This window comes from Molossus molossus, unplaced genomic scaffold (assembly GCF_014108415.1).
Source record: "Molossus molossus isolate mMolMol1 unplaced genomic scaffold, mMolMol1.p scaffold_m16_p_17, whole genome shotgun sequence".
Classification (NCBI taxonomy): Eukaryota; Metazoa; Chordata; class Mammalia; order Chiroptera; family Molossidae; genus Molossus; species Molossus molossus.
In genome coordinates this window covers 13,282,214-13,302,211 of record NW_023425352.1, presented here as the reverse complement: position 1 = coordinate 13,302,211, position 19,998 = coordinate 13,282,214, and the positions used below count along the sequence as shown (strand labels likewise).

Genomic DNA, 19,998 nt, shown 5'->3' with positions numbered 1-19,998 from the left:
AGCCAAGACCCAGCCTGCACGGGCACAGCACAGACACTGAAAAGGAGACGGTATCTGCATGGCCCTCCGGGAGCTTAACAATTCATAGGCACCAGAAGTAGATAGAAACAGAAATTCCTCAGGCCGAACTCCTTCCTAAGGCTGCTTGGGGCCCCTTCCTGCACCCCTGTCCAAGACAAATAGGACTTTGGTTGATCCCCCTATTTTAGCTGGTCTCCAAGAATCCAAGTACTAGGACCCCGAAGGGTCATTCTCGCCTCTCTCCCTTCCTTGTTCATATACTCTAGCTGTAAACGTGTCTGGGTCAGAGAGAAGAATCAGTGCAGTAGGAAAATAAGAACAGATTACAAAACGTGATTTGGGGGTGCAGTACTGCTTAGTGGTCAAGAACCAGGGTGTTGGATCACACACTTGATTCAGAAGACAGCTCTGCTCCTCCCTGGAAGTGTGACTTCACGCCTCACTTTCCTCGTGTGTAAAATGGGAGATCAGGAGAGTGATAGTGTCACTCACCTAGCGCTGCTGTGAGCACTGAACGGGCAGTATGTTTGTAACATCCTCAAGGTGGTCAAGGAATGACAGCAATGAGTACACAATTCTCAGCGCACACCTGGCAGCGATGACTACTACTGTTACTACCATTTGCAAGAAGGATGCCCACTCAGCCTTCCTGGCTCCGATGCAAGAATCCCCTTTAAAGATCCCCAGCAGAGATCCTGAAACAGTCCCATTTCCAAATGAAATGCCCTTTAGAAGTCTTCCTCTGCCTGCTGCCAAAGCCAGCTGTACTGGGTGCAAAGAGAAGCCGGCGGGGAGCCCCAGGGGCTCTGGAGGGGAGCCTGTCCATGCTTCTCCTTTGCATGTGAAAGGATGGGAAGGGGGTTGAATGGCTTGCTCCAAGTCTGCAGGAATTTAAGGCAAGGGCATAATGAGAACTCTGACCTCCAAATGCCACACTCTAATTCAGAAGTAATCACAAACCCTACACGTTTCCTTGTGCTAACTGATGGTGCGTTACAACCTTTCTGAACTATTCTTTGGATGCTTCCGCTACGTAAGGTAAATGAGTGGGCTTCGTACACATACCTTCCCCAGGAAGTTTAAGGATGTAGAGGTTAGTTCAGGTATGCTACAGATACAAAATAAAGAAGGACTCCTATGAGTCATACCCCAAATAATCCTGGGGTGAGGGAGGGAGAATCAGAGCAAAAGCTCACTACTAGAAGCCAGGGGCCTCGGCTCAGGTTACCTCGCTGACCAGCTGTCCGGCTTTCTTGGCCTGTTCCAAATTGAGGCTGCCCTCGGTCAGCCACCCCACGCCTTTCATCCACGCCAGGTCAGCTCTGTACTGCAGCTGCAAGAGAAAAGCCAAGCCCGAGCAGATGCATGGATGCACACTGGGCGAAGCCGAGGGGGGAGAGGAAAGACCTTGCTCCTGCGTTCACCTTCCTGGAAACTGCTCCCGACGTTTATAATCTGGCAGAACTCGGCCCATGTGGGGAAGCCACCGGGCCCACTTCATAACCATGTTCTACTGTGGCACAGAAACGTCGTAACTTCACCAAAAGGTGGGCTTTTTAAACTCTTTGATCAAGGACCTTATCTTCCAACCTGCTAAATTTCCAAAATGTATTTACCATTTTCAACATTTGATTCTTCTTTGCCCACCTTGATTGTTATCATGGCTCTGAGCCCCTGAACTCCATTCTCTAGTCTCTATTATCTCAGCTAAATCTGCACCTCTACCTCCCCATCCACCCTCCCTGGCCTGGTCCGTCGTCAGCAGTTCTGCCTAGTCCTCTTAGCCATGTAACAGATGCCTGCACAGGTTCAAAATCACTCTCAGTGTCCCTGTATCCCACTGCAAGGGGTGCATGGAAAACTGTCAGTGAGGGGGCTCACCTCACTCTGGAGCCCGTAGGCTTTCTTGGCCCACTGCGTCTTCATGTCTTCGGGCAGCACAGTGTATTCGTGCAGTTTTTTCCTGTAGTCCAGGTCACTGGCCAGAGCCTGGGCCTTCTTAGCATGCCTGATGTTCACCATGTCCATGGGCAGGTGGAAGTGGGTCTTACTCTCTTCAAAGCCTTTCTTGTATTCAACCTTGAAGGCACCAAAGGAAGACCCATTGTCTGAAGCCTATGTTTGCAGGAGTGATGTGGAAACACAGGAAGGAAGCCTACACGTCCCTGAGAAACTGGCACTCTGGGCAATGGCCCTCGTCGGTCAGAAAACTGGGACCCCGTTTCCGGCTCTGTAAGTGGCAGTGCAGGGAGCTGGGGTTCCACAAAGTTTTATCTCTGAGAAAAATGCCTCCTTCCAATCCTAAGTCATTGTACCTGGTTCCCTGAAGAGGCGCGCACTCTATTCGTGGTTTATGTAGAGGCTTTAAAAGGCAGAATAACAAAGCTTAGGCTCCAGAACCAGAGCAGCCTGAGTTCAAACCTGATCTGCCCTCTGCCTACTGGGTGACCTCTGGACAGATGCACCATCTCTCTAAGGGCTCATTTCCCTCGGGGACTATTGTGATAAGTAAACAAAATAGTAGATGGTACCTGCTTGGTGCAGGGACTGGTATGTAGAAAATGGCTTGATAAATGTTAGCAATAAGGATGACAAGACAACGGTGGTCATGGTGATGATGGTGGTGATAGGAAAGATGGTGATGATGATGATGGTGGTGATGGTGATAATGATAATAATGATGATGATGTTGGTGATAAATGATGATGATAGTGGTAATGATGATGTTGGTCATAGTGATGATGGTGGTGATGGTGGTGGTGATAATAGTGATGATGGTGGTGATGATAATAGTGATGATGATGTTGGTGATGACAATGATGGTGATGATGCTAATGATGGTGGCGATAGTGTTGGTGATGATGGTGTTGATGGTGGTGATGACAATGATGGTGGTGATGGTGTTGGTGATGATGGTGTTGGTGATGATGGTGGTAATGGTATGGTGATGGGGAAAGCTAGTGAGCTACAGTAAACAGGTTGTGGTGCCAGTAAGAGTTCTAGGGTCTAATTCTCGACCCCTCCACCACTACCATTGCCTATCTGACCTTGAGCAAGACACAATCTTTTTGGTCCTAGATGCTCCAACGGCAAATATGAAATACCATTTTGTTCTCTATCTAACCGGAGCCACACTTTCAATGTCTCTGATGCTTCATGACTATGCACTTCAAAGGGCTTGTTCTATCGGCAATCCAAAATGGTGACTGCGACACCAACCCTCTTACTCTGTTCAAGCTGTGGCTCCTTAAGGACTCACCGGGTAGTTACATCTGACTGCACCTCTGGCAGTATCAGCTGGCCTCACCGCGTGGTGCAGGCAACTGCAAAGCCGAAACCTGCTACTCAGGTGCCCTTTTTAACTCTTCAGTATCAGCAGGGAAGACCTGGTTAGAAACCACGCCTGACCCTTCTATCAGAAATGACATTTACCACAGTTAATCTCCAGCCGTTAACTACAGTTGTTTACAAAGGAGCATCATTTTGATTGGTTAGAGCCTGGATGTCCCAGTGGTTTGCTAAATATTTTGAATATCTGGGCTTCTGTAACCACAGGATTCATCCAGGACATCGCCACAGTGAACAGGGTACTTACTGTCCAACCCTCCCAGTAGAATTAAGCTACATCAGGGAGGCACCTGTTATGTGGTGTTCGTTCTTATAGCCTTAGTGTCTCTCACACAGGATCTTGCCTATAGTAGTTGCTTGATAAACATTTTTAGAATCAATCAACGCAGCTGGACATCTTTGTACCTTGACCAGGAGCTGCTGGTCACCCTTCAGGGACACACTGTTCATCTATTTTGAAAGAATAGCTTGCTTTGGCAAACTAAAGAAATGGCACAAACTTCTCATACGCCAGGGAAGAAATCATAGGTGGAAATCAATAAAAAGGTAACAGTCCCAGGTGAAGGAGGCCCAGGAAAAACTTTAAAGTTACACAACTCTAAGGGTGGGGAATAAAAGGGAATTTACCTCGCTGCTCATCTTGGCAACCTGCAGGGAGTGCAGAAGCCTCGAGTCTGTAGTTCCCATGGCTTTGCCTTTGGTTTTTTCATATTCTTCTTTGTATTTAATCTTGAGGGGAAACAAGAAAGTCTACTGTGAGGGAGAGAGACACTTTGCCATCTCCGGGGTTCTGGTTTTAACAAGAGCAAGGGGAACAATTCTGCAAAAACACCTCCCAGTCTTCCGCACCCAGAAGATGAAAGGACTGTGATGTTTACAGTGTTAACAGTCATTATTTTTTCTGCAGGGCCACTGACATGTTATGGAAACCGTTCCTTATGCATTTCAGAGTTAATGAGAGGAAACCTACATTGCTAGCAAGCTCTCCGGAGGCTTTGGCGGCCAGCAGAGACATGGCATCCAGCTTCATTTCGAATCCTTTCCCCTTGGACTTCTCCCAGCCTTCTTTGTACTTAACCTGACAAACAAAGACACAGGCGAATTAAGAGTCACTATCCCTATTCCTGCCAAAAGCTGAAGAGAAGACAAAAAACAGCGAAGTCGGTGTGTTCACCTGTCCACAGACCAGAATCTTGGTGTTATTATCAAAATGATCACAGCGATGATTAAGCCAGTCCATCGATTCCTTTGCTGCTGAGCCATGCAGGGCAATGGTGACGGACAAGACAAAGAGAAGACCCATGCGTTCATCCTAGGTCTTGTTTCCTGGTCATGGGGCCCTGGGTAAATTACTTTCTCTCTTTAGGCCTTCGTTTATCATTTGCAAAAAGAATATGCTACTACCTGTCTCAGGATTGATGTGAGAATAAGTCGGATGTAGTAGATGACAACAGATCTTAAGCTGGTAAAGTGCAGCATAAAGTATTGATAATGATATCGCCATGGTAATAATACCTACTGTTTACTGGCCATTTTCTATGTGTCTTCTACTCATCAACTCTAAGTCTCTGCATTTAGCTCGTGAGGCTCAGAGACTAAAACCTCACGCAAGGTCATGGGTCTATCTGCTACCAAAGCCCATGCCTGTCCCTACAATAACACCTCCTGAGGGTTATGACAGCTGAATAACTCCATACATAAACTGCTTATCCCAGTGCCCAGCAAAGAATAAGCATGCAACAGACATTAGTTCCTTTTTTCTTCTTCTTTTGCCCCACAAATCCCGTCTCGAATGAGAAGCCTAATCACAGCGCTTCTGTGACTCCAGGAAGATTCTGGTGATTAACGTCGACATTAAAACTTCACTTTTCTCCACACAACAAAGCTCCAGCTAGAAGCGCCAGGATGGTGATGACGATGGTGATGGTGATGACAGTGTGTGTGTTCATGCATATACTGCACACATGCTCACGTAATGAGAATGAAATCGCTAAGCTTAATTCACCCCCAGTGAACTACCACGTGCCATGAGACAGCAGAACTCGAGTGACAACATGGCGGGAGCCCTGCACAAGGCCTTCTCAGGAGCAGCACGGTCCCAGCGCAGGGGACGCGCATCATCGGCCTGACCTGCACACAGAACCTCCGCCAGCTCGCACCACGCAGCCTGCTCACCTCACTGAAGAGCTCGGCGTTGGTCCTGGCCTTCACCAGCTGAGGGACGTCCTGGGGCAGGGTGTAATTCAACTTATTTTTCTCATAGTCAGCACGGTAATTCACCTGTTGGATTTAAAATAAACCCACAGGGTAAACGCAAAGATTTTACACGGGCAGAAGAAGTATGGAGCGAGAACTCTGTTTTTCACTTTCCCTTTAGACTCACAGCAGAGGAGTTTCTGGAAAAAGGCACTGGGCAAGGGGGCCTGTAATTTTGTGAATGTTTTAAGTCAACAGACTGAAGAAGCCAGATGAAGAGTGCAAGCCCTCAGGCGCTCAGAGTCCGGAGCCCGCAGAGGCTTTGCCCGTGGGGACCTCACCACCTCTCCTCGGAAGCACTCCAGGGGACGGAGCTTCTATCCCGCCGCCGTGCTGAGTGTCGTGCTATGTGCAAGGTGGATGCTCAAAGAATAATTATCAAACATCTGCCCACATTTTTTTTTTAAAGCCATCTTCAATCCCAAAGAAAGAGCCACCCAGACGTTAGGTGATTCCCAACAGAAGAACACGGCGGCTCTGAGTAGCAGCCTTGCACAGAAACGAAACCTGAGCCCGGCTGAGTCTATAGACCTCGCTACTGTTTTATAGGACATTTGGAGGCTGGAGGAACACGTGGAGTCCACGCTGGGCTGCAGGCGGTAAAGCTCAGACTGTGGGAAGTGTTACGGGATGAACAGTCCAGTTTCTTCAATAGACAACTTGAGAGAAAAGAAAAGAGATTTGGAAAAACCGTTTAAAGATGAAAAGAGTCTCGCCCTGGCCGGTTTGGCTCAGCGGTTAGAGCGTCGGCCTGCGGTCCAGAGAGACCCGGGTTCGGTTCCCGCTAAGGGCACGTACCTCGGTTGCAGTTTGTCCCCGGCCCTGGTTAGTCGTGAGGGTGGCAGCCACTCGATGTGTCTCTTTCACGTCAATGTTTCTCTCTCTCTCTCTCTTCCTCTCTCTCCCTCCCACTCTATCAGTGCAAAAAATGGAAAAATGTCCTCGGGTGAGGATAAAAAAAAATAATAATAAAAAAAAAAAGATGAAAAGAGTCTTAAAGACGTATCAGCCAATCACAAAGTGTGGTCTTTCTTTGGATTCTGATTCAAACAAACTGTAAAAAACTTACAACCTTATGAGATAACTGGAATGCTGAATGCTCATTAGCACTGGTGATATTAAGAATTACTGTTAGTTTTTGGGTGCAATATATGAACATTTTATAAATATGTTTTACAAGTTTTTATCTTTTAGAGATTCATACTAAAATATTGATAGATTAAATTATATAATACCCAGGATTTTCTTCAAAATAACATGGGAGGGAAAGGGAATGGATGGACATAGAGATAAAGCAAGACGGGCCATGAGTTGATAGTCGGTGAAGCTGGCTGAGGGGTTCATGGGGCTTCATGACACTATTCTTTTTACTTTTGAATGTATTTAAAATTTTCCAGAATAAAAAGTTTAAGTTAAGGGGGATTCACTTAGTTGTAATGAGACAAATGTCATCATTAAAGAAAGTCAAATGCTCGGGGAGCCAGACCTCCAGAGGCCACACAGCCGCCAGAAGTCACCCACGCCCAGCTCGGCTTGTCGGGGCACTTACGTGACTCAGCTGCTGGGCGTTGATTTTGGCTTGAACGATCTGAGGGGTGTTGGTCACGGAGCTGTACTTCAGCTTGTCGATGCTCTGCCTGTAGTTGACCTGGGTACAAAGAGGCACGGGAAAATGTCACTCGCTCTTGTCTCTAAGATCTGCTTAGCCTCCGCCACCCAAACCCAACAGCCGTGATTCTCAAATTACCAAAAGGAGAATCAAAGACTCCAATTCAAGACCAACAGACACTCTGAGCCCACAGACAGAGAAACAGCGCTTTGAAGTGACTTGAAGAGGCAGGTCATGAAAGAGGTCACCTAAATGGCCGGTGGAGGCAGGAAAAGGTGCCCACCCCCACTCTTCATCAGAGAAACGCACATTTAAACCGCAGTGAAGTACCCGCCCCACTTGCCTCAGACGGATAGTGATCATTCCAACCGAGGGCAATGCCACGTGTTGGTAAAGACGCAGAGCTGTGGGAACCCGCAGAACACCTGCCACGACCACTTTGGCAAACTGTGGCATTTCTGCACATACACCTGCCTTAAGCCCCAACAATGCCGTTCCTCGTGGCAGGCCCACCGAGAACACACGCACAGGTCTCTTTACAGGCATTCGCGCTGCATAGACACACGGAGCGCCCTTCTTTTTTTTGTTTTGTTTTATCCTCACCCGAGGACATTTTTCCATTTTTTGTTCAGGTAGAGTGGGAGGGAGAGAGAGGAACAGAGAGAGAGAGAAACATCGATGTGAAAGGGGCACATCGAGTGGCTGCCACCCGCACGAACAACCAGGGCCGGGGACAAACTGCAACCGAGGTACATGCCCTTAGCGGGAACCGAACCCGGGTCTCTCCAGACCGCAGGCTGATGCTCCAACCGCTGAGCCAAATTGGCCAGGACCGGAGCGCCCTTCTTTATGACCATGAAATGGTCTCCCCTTGATCGAAACGTTTTAATCTGAAAAATGTCAGATACATGCAGAAGAGGAAAGACCAGTGTAACGAATTCCCGTGGACCCATCACCCAGCTTCCCCGCCCATCCCTGTCTTGCATCACCTCGATGCCCACCCACTCCCCTCCCCTCCCACGACACTCTGAAGAAAATCCCAGGCATTGTATAATTTAATCTCCATACTCAGTGAAGCATATGTCTTATACTTCAAATTAATACTTTTAAAGAAACAGAAAAACGGAAGCGGGACAAATGCCATGGGAAGCCGCACGTGTGTCTAAGTGGGAAGCAATGGAGCGTGCGGCTGGGTGTGGGGGGCTCCTCACCCGTGATCATGCTGCACCCCCAGCCCGGGCCTGGCCTCGCGGCTACCTTGCTGGAGCCTCCCAGGAAACTGCCCTGTGCTGGGCACTTCCAGAAAAGATGCGGGTTCAGCAGAGAAGGAGGGGGGTTCTCCAGCTCAGCCCGGCGCACCGACTGCCTGGCATCCCAGTTCCTTAAGACACGGAAGGCCAGTGACTTTCCTCTTTTGAAACTACAATTTGTCCTTCAGAAAGTTAAGGATGATTAGCCACCTGCACAAGACACAGGTTTATCCAATCGTCCTCCTTCCCTCCATCCGTGCCTAAGGTCTGCTGCAAACAGAACGGGAACTTGAGCAGAGAGGTGAAGGCATGTGTTCGAGGCTTCGGGGCCGGGGCCACCTGAGTGGGAGCCCAGAAACCGGTACAGGTGGAAGGGGAGCCAGGATGCAGACGGGAAGGGAAAGGGGGGGTGGCGCCTGGCAAATGGCCTCTCCCACAATTTAACCAAGGTTGGCCCGAAATCCAGGTAAAGGGGGAAAAATGAGCTCGTCCCTAATCCTGAACTTCTTCCCTTCTGCCTGCCTGACCCCCTTCATTCATCGGTTTGTTCAGGCATTTAAACCTCCGACGAACAGTCAGAGTGTCTACCCTGCAGGGCGAGCAAACTCAGACACAGCCGTGCCCGGGGGGATATCTCAGCTGTGTCCTTGCTCCATGGACCCCAAAATGGCCCAGCCCCTCGGACCCTGAGCCTTTCCACGCACAGACTCCAGCTTGGCCCTTCGTAAGCGGGGCTCTGGCTTCGTTCACAGCAATCAGGTCACACGGGCCACCCCCTCGCTCACAGCCTTCAAGTCTCTGTTTCACTGCCCGAAGCCCAGCACCCCTCACACTGCTGAAGCTTCTTGAGGCCCAGGTTCTGCCTAAGAGCATCCCCACCATCTACTGCCATCTCTGTCCTAACGTCCACCTACCGCCTCTGGTCATACGTCTCTGGCGGTTGGTGCTGCCCACACTCCTACTTTCCTGCCATTTCCTGCAAACTAGTCTGGTGGCCCTGGCCCATATGGCTCGGCGGTAAGCGCATCACCCCCGGACCAAAGAGTCCTGAGTTCGATTCTGGCCAAGGGTACATCCCTGGGCTGCGGTTCATCCCGGGCCTGAGTTCGAGTTGTGTGGGTGGCAACCAATCGATGTCTGTTTCTCACATCAATGTTTCTCTCTCTCTCTCTCTTCCTCCCCCTCCCCCCACCAGCTCTATTTGAAGATTAATGTAAAAATATCCTCGGGTGAGGATTAAAAATAATAATAATAATAAAATAAACTAGTCTGATGTCTTTGCCACTCCATCTGCCTGCTGCTGCTGCTATCTCCTATTGCCACCTCCCAGGGTGACAGCCCAAAGGTCACGAAGTCTGTGAGAGCCAAAGAGACTGCTAGCTGGATGCGAGGGGAACACGAGTCCGGGTCAGGGTTTGGCCTCGTTGCTGGGGAAGTGGCCGGAGGGGTGGGGCCGCGGCGAAGGGCAGCGGCTGCTGTTCAGCCCTGAGAGATGGGAACGGTGCATTCATGTGCAGCAGAGTGGCCAGACTTCCCAATTATTCCAAAGAAACCAGAAATCCATGTTATTATATAAAATCTTGCCTTTTTTAAATGTTGGCAAATAGTTCAATACTTTTAAAATCCAGTGACCCAAGTGAAATAGCTCTAAAGGGCCAGCGCATATGCTCCATCTCTTCCTTGTACTCACTCCACTCTTCCTTGTCCCAACATTGGCTAATAATAATTACGGCATTTAAAAAAAAAATGCACTTACCATGAGCCTGTCACTATTTCAAGTGCGTTATGCATTTAACATATTTAATCCTCCTCCTACCCTGTTGTTACCTCGACCTGACGGTGTTGAAAACTCAGGCACAGAGACCTGAAATCACTTGCTCAAGGTCGCCCAGCTCATGTCAGAGTTGGGATTCAAACCCCAGCACCCTCCTCCCAAAGGGGCTCTCAACCTATATGCTAGAAACCTGCTTTGCCAAAGGAGGTTGCCTAGAACAATGCATGACTGTTCTTTGCAGGTGGAAGAGGGCTCCCATAGCCAGAGCCAGCGCTGTTTAGACAGGGAAATGTTCCGCACACAAATGACTTGCAGATTAACTTCTAGAACAGGATCTAGAAAAAGAACAGTGTCCCTGACACGAGGCCACAGAGCATTCTGTTAGATTTGGCGATAAAAGACGGCATCACTTTGGGCTTTTTAGCTAATGATTCAAGGAGAAAAGTTTTTGCACATTCTGAGTTTTGGACATGGGGTATGTCAGGAAAACTAAAAAATATAAATTCACTTCATTGTCAACTATTAATGAGATTAGAGCGCAGTGGCTTCCTACTGCATTAATTCAGAGGGAAAAATTATCATCTCAGAATGAAGAGTCTGTTAGGATTCAGAATTATGCACGATGCAAGGTCACAAGAACAATGTTTTTTTTAAATGGCATATTCCTTCCCGATCATTGTGCATTGTGTGTGTGGCAGAGCACAGTCACTTCTCTCTGTGGGACGTACTTGTCAGTCTCCATGACTAACCCCGCCTTTGCCACATCACGGGGTGCTGACCACCGCCTCAGTCTACGCTCTGAAAGGTGTCGTCGCTGAGCCTAGCGTCCCACTGCAATGCTGTTAGTGTCTATAAAATCCGTCTAAGGGAATCCTCTCTAATCGAGGGCTGTGCTTGTCCGTTAAATTGCAGAGCTATTTGACCACCATTCCGACTACCAGACAGAGACAGAGAACACGGTGTTCTTGGAATGGATTCCCCAAACTTCCTGAACACCAAAGCCCTCGCATTAGGTGGTCAAATAAAAATTACAGGGAGCCAAGAAGGTAAAAACAACATGAGGACAGAGATCGGCTACCACCCAGTCCCAGCCAACGGCTGCCATGCAGGGACTAGGGCACAGCTCCCTGAGTTTTCCTATTGTTTTTTTTAAAAAGGTGAAAATATAAACTTTTATGTGAACTCTTACAATTTCTATACACTGGTTCAGTTTTTTAAACACTGTGTGGCCAAATACAACACCTTTGCAGCCCGGATCTGGCTCACGGGCTCCAGTGTGGAACTACCCTCTGCTCATTTCTAACCCAGTCTACTTTCACTCTGTTCTCAGACCTCCAGGGGTGAGCTGGCTCCAGCGAGGGCCTGGTTTGAGCCAGTCTTGTACAGATGCGTGTAATAGCAGGTGGTGTTATGATGGCAGTATAAAGTTGCAGGAATCCACCTCGTTTTGCTTGTGCTGTTAAGCATGACTTCTGTGATACTACTGCAAGAACACACACTTGAATCTGAATGAAAGGTTCTCGATCCTCGAGTTTCCCAGGTAATATACGCAGCCAAACACGAAGGGAAGTGGCTTTGATAGCCAAGTTTAAACTTGGGTTTCTCAAGGGTGAAATGAGCAAGTCAACCCAACCAAACTTCCCCAGAAAAACAGAGGCAACGTTTAGGCCCCTTATATTCCTCTACCCCACCCCTTGCTTTATCACATGTTTGAAAGCCCTTTCATCCATTCAACTATCATTTGTCAGTGATTGTCCTTCATTGCCCTGCAAACTGTTAGACACTGGAGATACCCAACTCCAGCCAACACCACTCCTACTCTGAGCAGAAGACAGAGCAAACAGTAAAACCCAGGTCAACTGCTGGAGCTGTGCTGACCCCAGAGTCGCACTGGGCATTTATTAAATACATGTTGAATTATCTGTTAAATTACTGACTGATTGATGATAACCTTCGCTGACAAATAGCTATGATATCAATTTAGCTCTAAAGCACCTTAAGTACTTTTTAAGATAGAATATGACTTTTATCTTTTTCTTTGTACTTTTCTGTATTTTCTAAATTTCCTGTAATACACATGTAGTAAAATTCTTACAATTAGAAAACAATACATTTAATTAATTATGCATATTTTATTTGGGACCAAACTATAAAGCCATTGATGTAATAATTAAGAGTTACGTATTATTCCACGCTTGTTTCCCAAGTGCGCATAAGAAAAAGATTTGAGTTGTCATTACCACTTCCTCTCAATTTAGAGCCACTCTGTTTTACTTCCTTCAGTCCTTAAACATATCACATTCCAAAACTTTAAAAAAGGTCATCATCACTAAGGAACAATTACTTAAATGTGCCCAGCAGCCGACACCAAATTCTAAGAGGAGAAACTGAACCTCAGGCATTTTCAGGATGAAGCCAGAGCTGTTCCCACCTTACACTGAAAACCTACGTTTCCTTGGCCCTGGCCGGGCAGCCCAGTTGGTCACATTGTCATCCCAATATGCCAAGGTGCAGGTTCAATCCCCAGTCAGGGCACGTACAAGAATCAACCAATGAATGCATAAATAAGTGCAACAACAAATTGATGTTTCTCTCTCTTCCTCTCCTTACTTCCCCCCTCTCTCGAAAATCAATAAAAACAACAACAACAACAAAACGAAGCCTTTCCAAACATGCATCAGTGGACTTCCTAGTTGAAAAGAATACCCCTTTCCATCCCTCCTTCCATTTCCTATGCATCTTCTTTCTTTCCATCTTGCTGCCTGGTATCACACCAAAGGAGAGAATGGACAAGAACAAAGCAGAAAGGGCCTTGGGAAGAGGACTTACGTCTTTCAAGGGCACAAGTTTCACCACCGTCTGATAGGAGGGCGTGAGCGTGGCTGGGTAGTTGTAGTCCACAATGTCGTGTTTGTAATCGGCTTTGTAGGCGATCTGAGCCACAAAAGGACAAGAAAAGAGAAATGAGCCCCCACTTCCCTTTGACCTTGTTCGAATGTCAGAGGAAGTATTCTAAGAAGTAACCAGAAACAAAACTAATTCAATTTCATCAACTCCAAGGAAAATTAAATTATGTTCACACTTTTGCCTTTAATTAATTTGAATTCTTCTTCTTAATTAATCCAAAATTCATTAACTTCCATCTGTAGCACATTTATTTTATCTTATTAAGGATGGAACCCCTTGTAGTTGTTGTTTAAAAGAAGCATTTGCGCCTGAATACATAATGGAAGAGCTTCTTGGCCAACTCCTGGAAAGTAAGTGAAAAACCCAGTCTTTAGAGTGTTTTAAATTTTTTTTAAAAGATCAAATTTAACACTTTCAAGCAGAGGAAATTTGACATTTCTGTGTTTGAATAATGAAATTGTTTTTTTATAAAGTGTCCTTTACCTCCAAGATTTACAATTTGGCATTTGCAAACCTACAAAGCAGTGGTTCTTAACCTTCCTAATGCCGCGGCCCTTTAATACAGCTCCTCTTGTTGTATGAGGGCGTATCTGCACATGGGCATATCTGCACATGGGCGTATCTGCACATGGGTGGACCCACCTAGAGACGGATAGAGGAGCGGTGTCTCAGTTCCTAAGACCATCGGAAATATGTGTTTTCTGATGGTCTTAGGCGACCCCTGTGAAGTCCCCAAAGGGGTCATGACCCACAGGTTGAGAACCGTTGCTGTAAAGTGAACTGACAAAGCCAAAGGCAGACTAACAGATTACAGGCTGTGGTAAAAACAGGGACCCGATCTACTTTGAAGACCAGTGCCTTCAATGAACAGGAGGTCTGCGATGAACTCTGGGATGGAATAAATGAATCAATCAATCACCCAACCACCCACGCAACCAACAAAGTCCAGATAAATCACAAATGCTTTGGGAATTTGAGGGATTTCAAATAGGAATTATGTTCACCCATTTCTCTTCATCTCTCAGAAACTGAACCTTTTTCTCACACCAGATCGATTACAGCAGATCTGACTACTCTTCAAACCAGAGAAAGCTCAGACAAGTAAATTGAAGTTATTGAAAATCTCAAAGAATTTTACCTAGCCTTGGTTGTATCCGTTCACATTTAGACACTCCTACGGGTCAACCTTTGCACAATAGAAAACCGATTTTTTAAAACGGGAGGTTGAAAAGAATTGGCTAAATTACTGATGCCCCGCCTCTTTCCCGCCAACAGATCCCCAGGAACTCACGTTGCTTGCCAGACTTCCAACTTTCATGGCATGGAGAGTCCGTCTGTCCATACCCACTCCTTCATAGCGGCCTCTCATGTGGTTCTGGTAGTCTTCTTTATATTTGTTCTACATGGGAACACAGAACGTTCAACAAAAGTTCCCCCAACCTGTTGAAGATTAACTACTCATCTTCATGGATTATGGTGGAAATATAAATGACTAAAGAGAACCTATTTAAGTAGTCAGTGTCTCAGTAAATAGAAAGCATAGCACAAACCTATGACATGTCAGGCAAACACAAGAAGTCGGAGCAAGACAAGCACACTGCACACAAGAAAACATCAGATCTGATGAGCCTGAGACAGCACCACACAGACCTGATTTTTTAAAAATATTTTCAATTGGCGTGGCCCATGTGGTTCAGTGGATCTGAGCATCATCCCATGGCCTGAGAGGTCCCGGGTGAATCCCCAGTCAGGGCACATGCCCAGGTTGCAGGCTCGATCCCCAGTAGGGGGCATGCAGGAGGCAACTGATCAATGTCTCTCTCTCTCTCTCTCCCTTCTTCTCTCTCTAAAAATATCAATAAAAACGTATTTTTAAAAAATATTTTCAATTACACACAAACCAGATCTTTTTCGATGTGAAAACCTACCGTGAGAGCGTGAAGCTCTCCAACGGACGAGCCCTGAGTGTGCGGGCAATGGGTGCAAAGCCCCATGCTGGGGGTGGTCCAAATCACTGCAGGCTACTACCTCCGTGTCCAAATAGATGCGGAATAAAACCTGCGCTCTGCCAAAGCCTAGGAACTTTACATCTCAGACTGATCTATTGCAACCATGCGAAATAATGATGTTCTGTCCCAAATGCAGTTTACCAAATAACAAGAACCAAAACGGAATGACAAGAAGCCATGAATAGGAAAATCTGGATAGTGTCTAATGAAGCTACGTTAAAATGACCTATCCTGGGAGGTCATTGAGTTATTAAGCAGTGAGAGTATTTAAACAGAATAATATCACTAGATCACTAGATACCGAGACACGGTTCTACTTATCTCCATTGACCCTCACAAGCACTCTATGAGGACAGGGATTATCATCATCCCCACTTGCGGATGGGCAAAATGCCTCGGCGAGCTTAAACAAGTTCCCCAAAGTCGGCCACCTGGTTGACTGTGAAGTCAGGTCCACCTGGTGCTCTTCACCGCTCATTAGGCAAAATAAACTCCTCCATGAGCTTTAGGAAGTGCTGCATGATTTAAATTTCTACGATGGTGTGCAGCTAAGCAGAGGCAAAGCCACATAATCTAGTCCAGATCCTTGATGTTCTGAAGGATGCATCTCCAGACCGCCTCTGAGAATATCCAAATTTGCAAATGCCACTCCAGCAGATATCCGCTTCTCTGTGAAATGGGGGATTAATATATGGCTCCCTGAGTTTCTGTGCAGGTCAAATGAGAGCAGGTACCCAGTTAAGAAGCACAAAGTCGCATTGGGAGGATGCTGCATGCTCCATCACCGGCCTTCGTCACCGGGCACCAGATACTGCCATACACGAAGGATGCGAGATGTCAGGCAGGTGCTGCCCCGTGGGCTCAAGGTCAAGGATGCATCGGGGGATGTAACAAAATGTAACGCTCCGTGGCCCCATCCCAGCAGACAGTCTTAATCACACCTATCAGGATTGAGCCTAAAAAGCCATGCTTCTCCAAGACACATAAGTACATTCACACAGGCTGTCTCTTGGGAGACCTAGAAATGAAGGTCATAAAAAAGCCCAAACAAATGCTTAGGCATTAAAACTCACATCACTGGTGAATTTTGAGATCTTGCTCACGTTCCTGAATTGAGGTGTCTCACAGTAGTTGATACTGTGACCTTTACTACCTTCTAGGTCCTTCTTATACTCCACCTTAGAAATCAAAACACCACTTGCACAGTTGAACCAAACCCGAAGTCACTCTAGAAAACGTCACCAGGACTTTACTAAGGTATTTTTAGGAAACTTTCAACCCAAGGTTTAAAAATACCAGGCCTAGCATACTGTGTATTAAGAGTACTTGCTTTCCTGTGATAAATAAGTGAATAATCAATTTGGTTCTAAAAATTAAAAAGAGTCCCTTTCAAGAATAAATACTGTAAGATTCCATACCACTCAAAAAAGGCAAAACTGGTTTTAGGACTCAGGACAGTGGTTCCTCTTGGGACAAGTGTCGGGGGCGGGGAGGGGGGGGACAGAGTGCGGGGGGGGGGGGGTCCTGGAATTCTGTCATGTTCTGTCTCTGGATCAGGGCACTAGTTACAGAGATGTATCCACTAGTGAGAATCCTCCCTGTTACCCTTAATGATATCTGCACTTCTCTGTATGTATGAAATTTAACCAAAAAGCTTAGTTTACCAAAGTGTATGATAAACAATACCATTCATAGATTCATAGAGTGTCTTCTAATTTTAAATGGGTTGGCTAGCTGAGTCCCCTGATAGCTGGGTGTAATGTGAGGCTATCTTATTAAACAGACTCCCAGGTAATTAGAGAAGGAGCTGAAGACTGATTACTATTAATAGAAGTGTGGCTGGTTTGTCTCACTGGATAAACATAAGACCTCTTACCAAAGGAAATACAATGTGTTATCCTATCATAGAAAATACGTGGTGGGAATATGCCTTCTAAACTATGCAAGTTGTCAATGCTCACAGTAGAATATAAAATTAAAATTAAAAAGTACTCGTGACCTTACTTATAAGAGTAAAGCTACTTTTAATGGCTTTAATTCTTCCCCTCTATGAGATGTTGCCAAGTCCAGTGCCGTCGGGGTCCAGATCAGTAATGCAAACGAGACTCTAGTTCCCCCTGTCCTTGTCATGCCCTAGAGACCGTGGGAACCACACGAATCACCTTTATCTTAGAAGCTGAACTGGCTGCCAGTTGGTGCGTTCTGTTTGTCCTACCCGGGGACAAGATTTTTAGAACTGTTAGAACTCTTTGGCAAGGACAAAACAAAACACACCCTCTGGCAGCCAGTTCAGCTTCTAAGACAAAGGTGATTCGTGTGGTACCCACGGTTTCTCGGAAGCCTGGCTACAACGATGACAGAATGGGACAGGCCCACGTGGGAAACCCTTTCTGTTCTTTGATTTCCGCTCATGCAGTATTCTGACAGCTAGAAACCTCTTGCCTGGAACTTCTGAATATCAGCCCTGCAGGAATTCAGGACAGGACTTTTGAGTCACCGGAGAAATTGGATGTGTTTCCATTGGACTGGTTCGATTCGGGGTTCTCCTGTGAATTACTTCGCACATTTGTTCTTTGGGAACCGGCAACCCGTGTGTAGTCTATGTGACATCACATGGAATTTTTTCCGGGGTGGGCCCCACTCACTGCCTTTATGGGGTTAATGGAGATGGCCGCAAACAGAAGTGACTGTCCCCCCCATACGCACCTCGCTCACGAGCTTGTTCACACTCTGAGCCCGCTTCAGAACCAAGTTGTCCTGGGCTGGGAGGGAGTGATAATGTGTGGCACCTTTCATCCTGTTGAAATCCTGCCTGTATTTTATCTGAAAGAAGCACACACAGAGGGTCCGGAGTTGCTGTCTTCATGCCCCACGACAGAACTCACTCCCAAATTATCCCACACTTAATATCAACATGTACTTCTCACCATTTCCTGGAGGAATAACATCATACGGGTTTTCTCTCCATAAAACCCACAAACTACTCAGTCCCTTTCGTATTAAAATGCTATTAGCACTTCTCACACTTCACACTCCACTTCCGCGCAAAGAAAGATCTTAAAGCAATCGTGCAAAAGCATGTAGTCCCGCACCCGGTCTGCCCTTGGTTTCAACGCTTCCTACCTCGCCAGCTGGGGAGGGGCAAAGAGACGAAAGGGTCTTTTATTTTCCCTTGGGGTAAAAGTGCACCATTCTGGGTAAACGGGTTTAATAACTGAATAGTAACCGAGTGAAGGGGAAGGGCAGAGGGGGTGTGAGGTGAACGCTTGGCTTCTGATTATAGACCAAGTTCAAGTTCAAGTTGGTGCGTTGGATCTACAGTGTGTGTGTGTCACTTTACCCAGTTTAATTATAGCCTGTCTTTCACGGATTGCCTGCTGGCCAACCTTCTGCAAACACGAATCATTTTATCAACTGGGCTACACCCAGTTTCACAATCATATGGCTTCTTTTAATCGGCTATTAAAAGTGCTCCATGTCTAGATGGGTTGTTTTGCCAAGAGTGTCCTAACCCCAGCGTGTCTGGCTGGTGCATTCACACTTGCTTCAGCTGACCCAGAGCTATGCCATGTGTCCCCGTCAGTCTCCTTTGAAGCACATGTATGTGACCAAACAGTCTGAACAAAAGAAGCAGAAGCCAGAAATTGTGGGCTATCCTACTCCTTGGGCTCAGCGCTGATCAGTTTATCTGTGAGTAGGTGTCAGTAAGCACAGTCTCATTTCTCCTCTGCCTCTGTGGCTCTTCGGGGTGTCCCGTGGTGATACTTACATCACTAATGAGTTCGTTGGCTTTCTTGGCATTCTGATAAGCTGGGGTGATCATGGCGGGGAAGCTGCCCTTCCCTCTGTGCTCCTCACATTCCTCCAAGTAACCCTGCTGAGTCGATAAGAAAATGTTAATCAGTAATGTTCCCCTCCCTGCACGGCTGGAGACTAGCAATGATTTCTCCTAGCGCCTGTTCCCACAGAGGCCTGTCCACATTGGACACTCCAGTGGTCAGACTCTGGAGTTAGGGCTCCTGCCTGATGCCCAGTACACAGTCAACACTAAGTAAATGGTAACTATTCTCATCATCATAGGCATTTCCACCAGATTAATCAAGACAGTGCCAGTCTCCCAGGCCCAGGTATTACGGCGTGTTCGTTTCTGAGCAGACGCGAGGAAAGTCCCTCTGTCTTGCAGTAGCCTTGAGTGCCACCTGTCTCAGGCCCACTGGCCGACTGATGCAGAGAAGCGCGTTGATGTCCCAGAAACTGTCTCCCCCCGCGGCGTATGTCATTCTAGGACTATCTGGATTTTTGTAACTGGTGGAAATTTTCAAATTGCCGTAAGAGGATCTGAAATGGGACTAAATGTATATTTCAGGCTAAGCAGTATGGTCTGAGTCTTAATTTCTCCCTCCCTCGCCCCACACCACCTACCACTCCACAAGGGAAAACATTCTCTCTCAAGGAACCGTCATCACGTCACGCGTCTACACCTTCCCTGGCGGCCGGATGTCCTTCAAGACCCCGCCAGATGCTCCCCTCTCTCTGGGGAACCCGTCCTCACTCTCAGCCCTGCCCCGGGCAGGATCAGCTGCTTCCTCATCTGTGTTCCCCCAAATATGGACCGGCCCTTAGCACGTCCCCTTGGGCTCATGACTCGGTTCCCTGCTGGCTTCCTCCAGGGCAAGGGCCGCCTGCCGCAGCTCCAGGTTCGCAGTCTGGTACACCCATTTTCTCAAAGAAAACAGGCCCATTAGAACGTCCAGACTCCCTCCTTGTCCAATAATGACAGCTGTTCAGTGAGTGGTCCCTCGCGCTTGGCTGCCAGAACATTCT

At 47.0% G+C, this 19,998-nt stretch overlaps 1 protein-coding gene across 5 annotated transcripts in view; it reads right to left on the bottom strand.

Annotated features, from left to right (window-relative positions):
• Window positions 1–19,998, bottom strand: part of LOC118632432 (nebulin related anchoring protein) — a 67,331-nt gene that overhangs the window by 34,305 nt on the left and 13,028 nt on the right. For 2 of the 5 annotated variants that reach the window (XM_036265544.1, XM_036265542.1), the window contains 11 exons: window positions 18,944–19,048; window positions 17,881–17,997; window positions 16,248–16,352; window positions 14,457–14,564; window positions 13,088–13,192; window positions 7,175–7,273; window positions 5,545–5,649; window positions 4,340–4,447; window positions 3,997–4,098; window positions 1,903–2,100; window positions 1,250–1,354 (listed from right to left, as the gene is read on the bottom strand). In XM_036265544.1, coding sequence (XP_036121437.1) covers window positions 1,250–1,354; window positions 1,903–2,100; window positions 3,997–4,098; window positions 4,340–4,447; window positions 5,545–5,649; window positions 7,175–7,273; window positions 13,088–13,192; window positions 14,457–14,564; window positions 16,248–16,352; window positions 17,881–17,997; window positions 18,944–19,048 — 1,257 coding nt within the window. Of the gene's footprint in view, window positions 1–1,249; window positions 1,355–1,902; window positions 2,101–3,996; window positions 4,099–4,339; window positions 4,448–5,544; window positions 5,650–7,174; window positions 7,274–13,087; window positions 13,193–14,456; window positions 14,565–16,247; window positions 16,353–17,880; window positions 17,998–18,943; window positions 19,052–19,998 lie in introns of all 5 variants that reach the window. The other 3 variants (XM_036265541.1, XM_036265546.1, XM_036265543.1) reach the window with 3 other exon arrangements.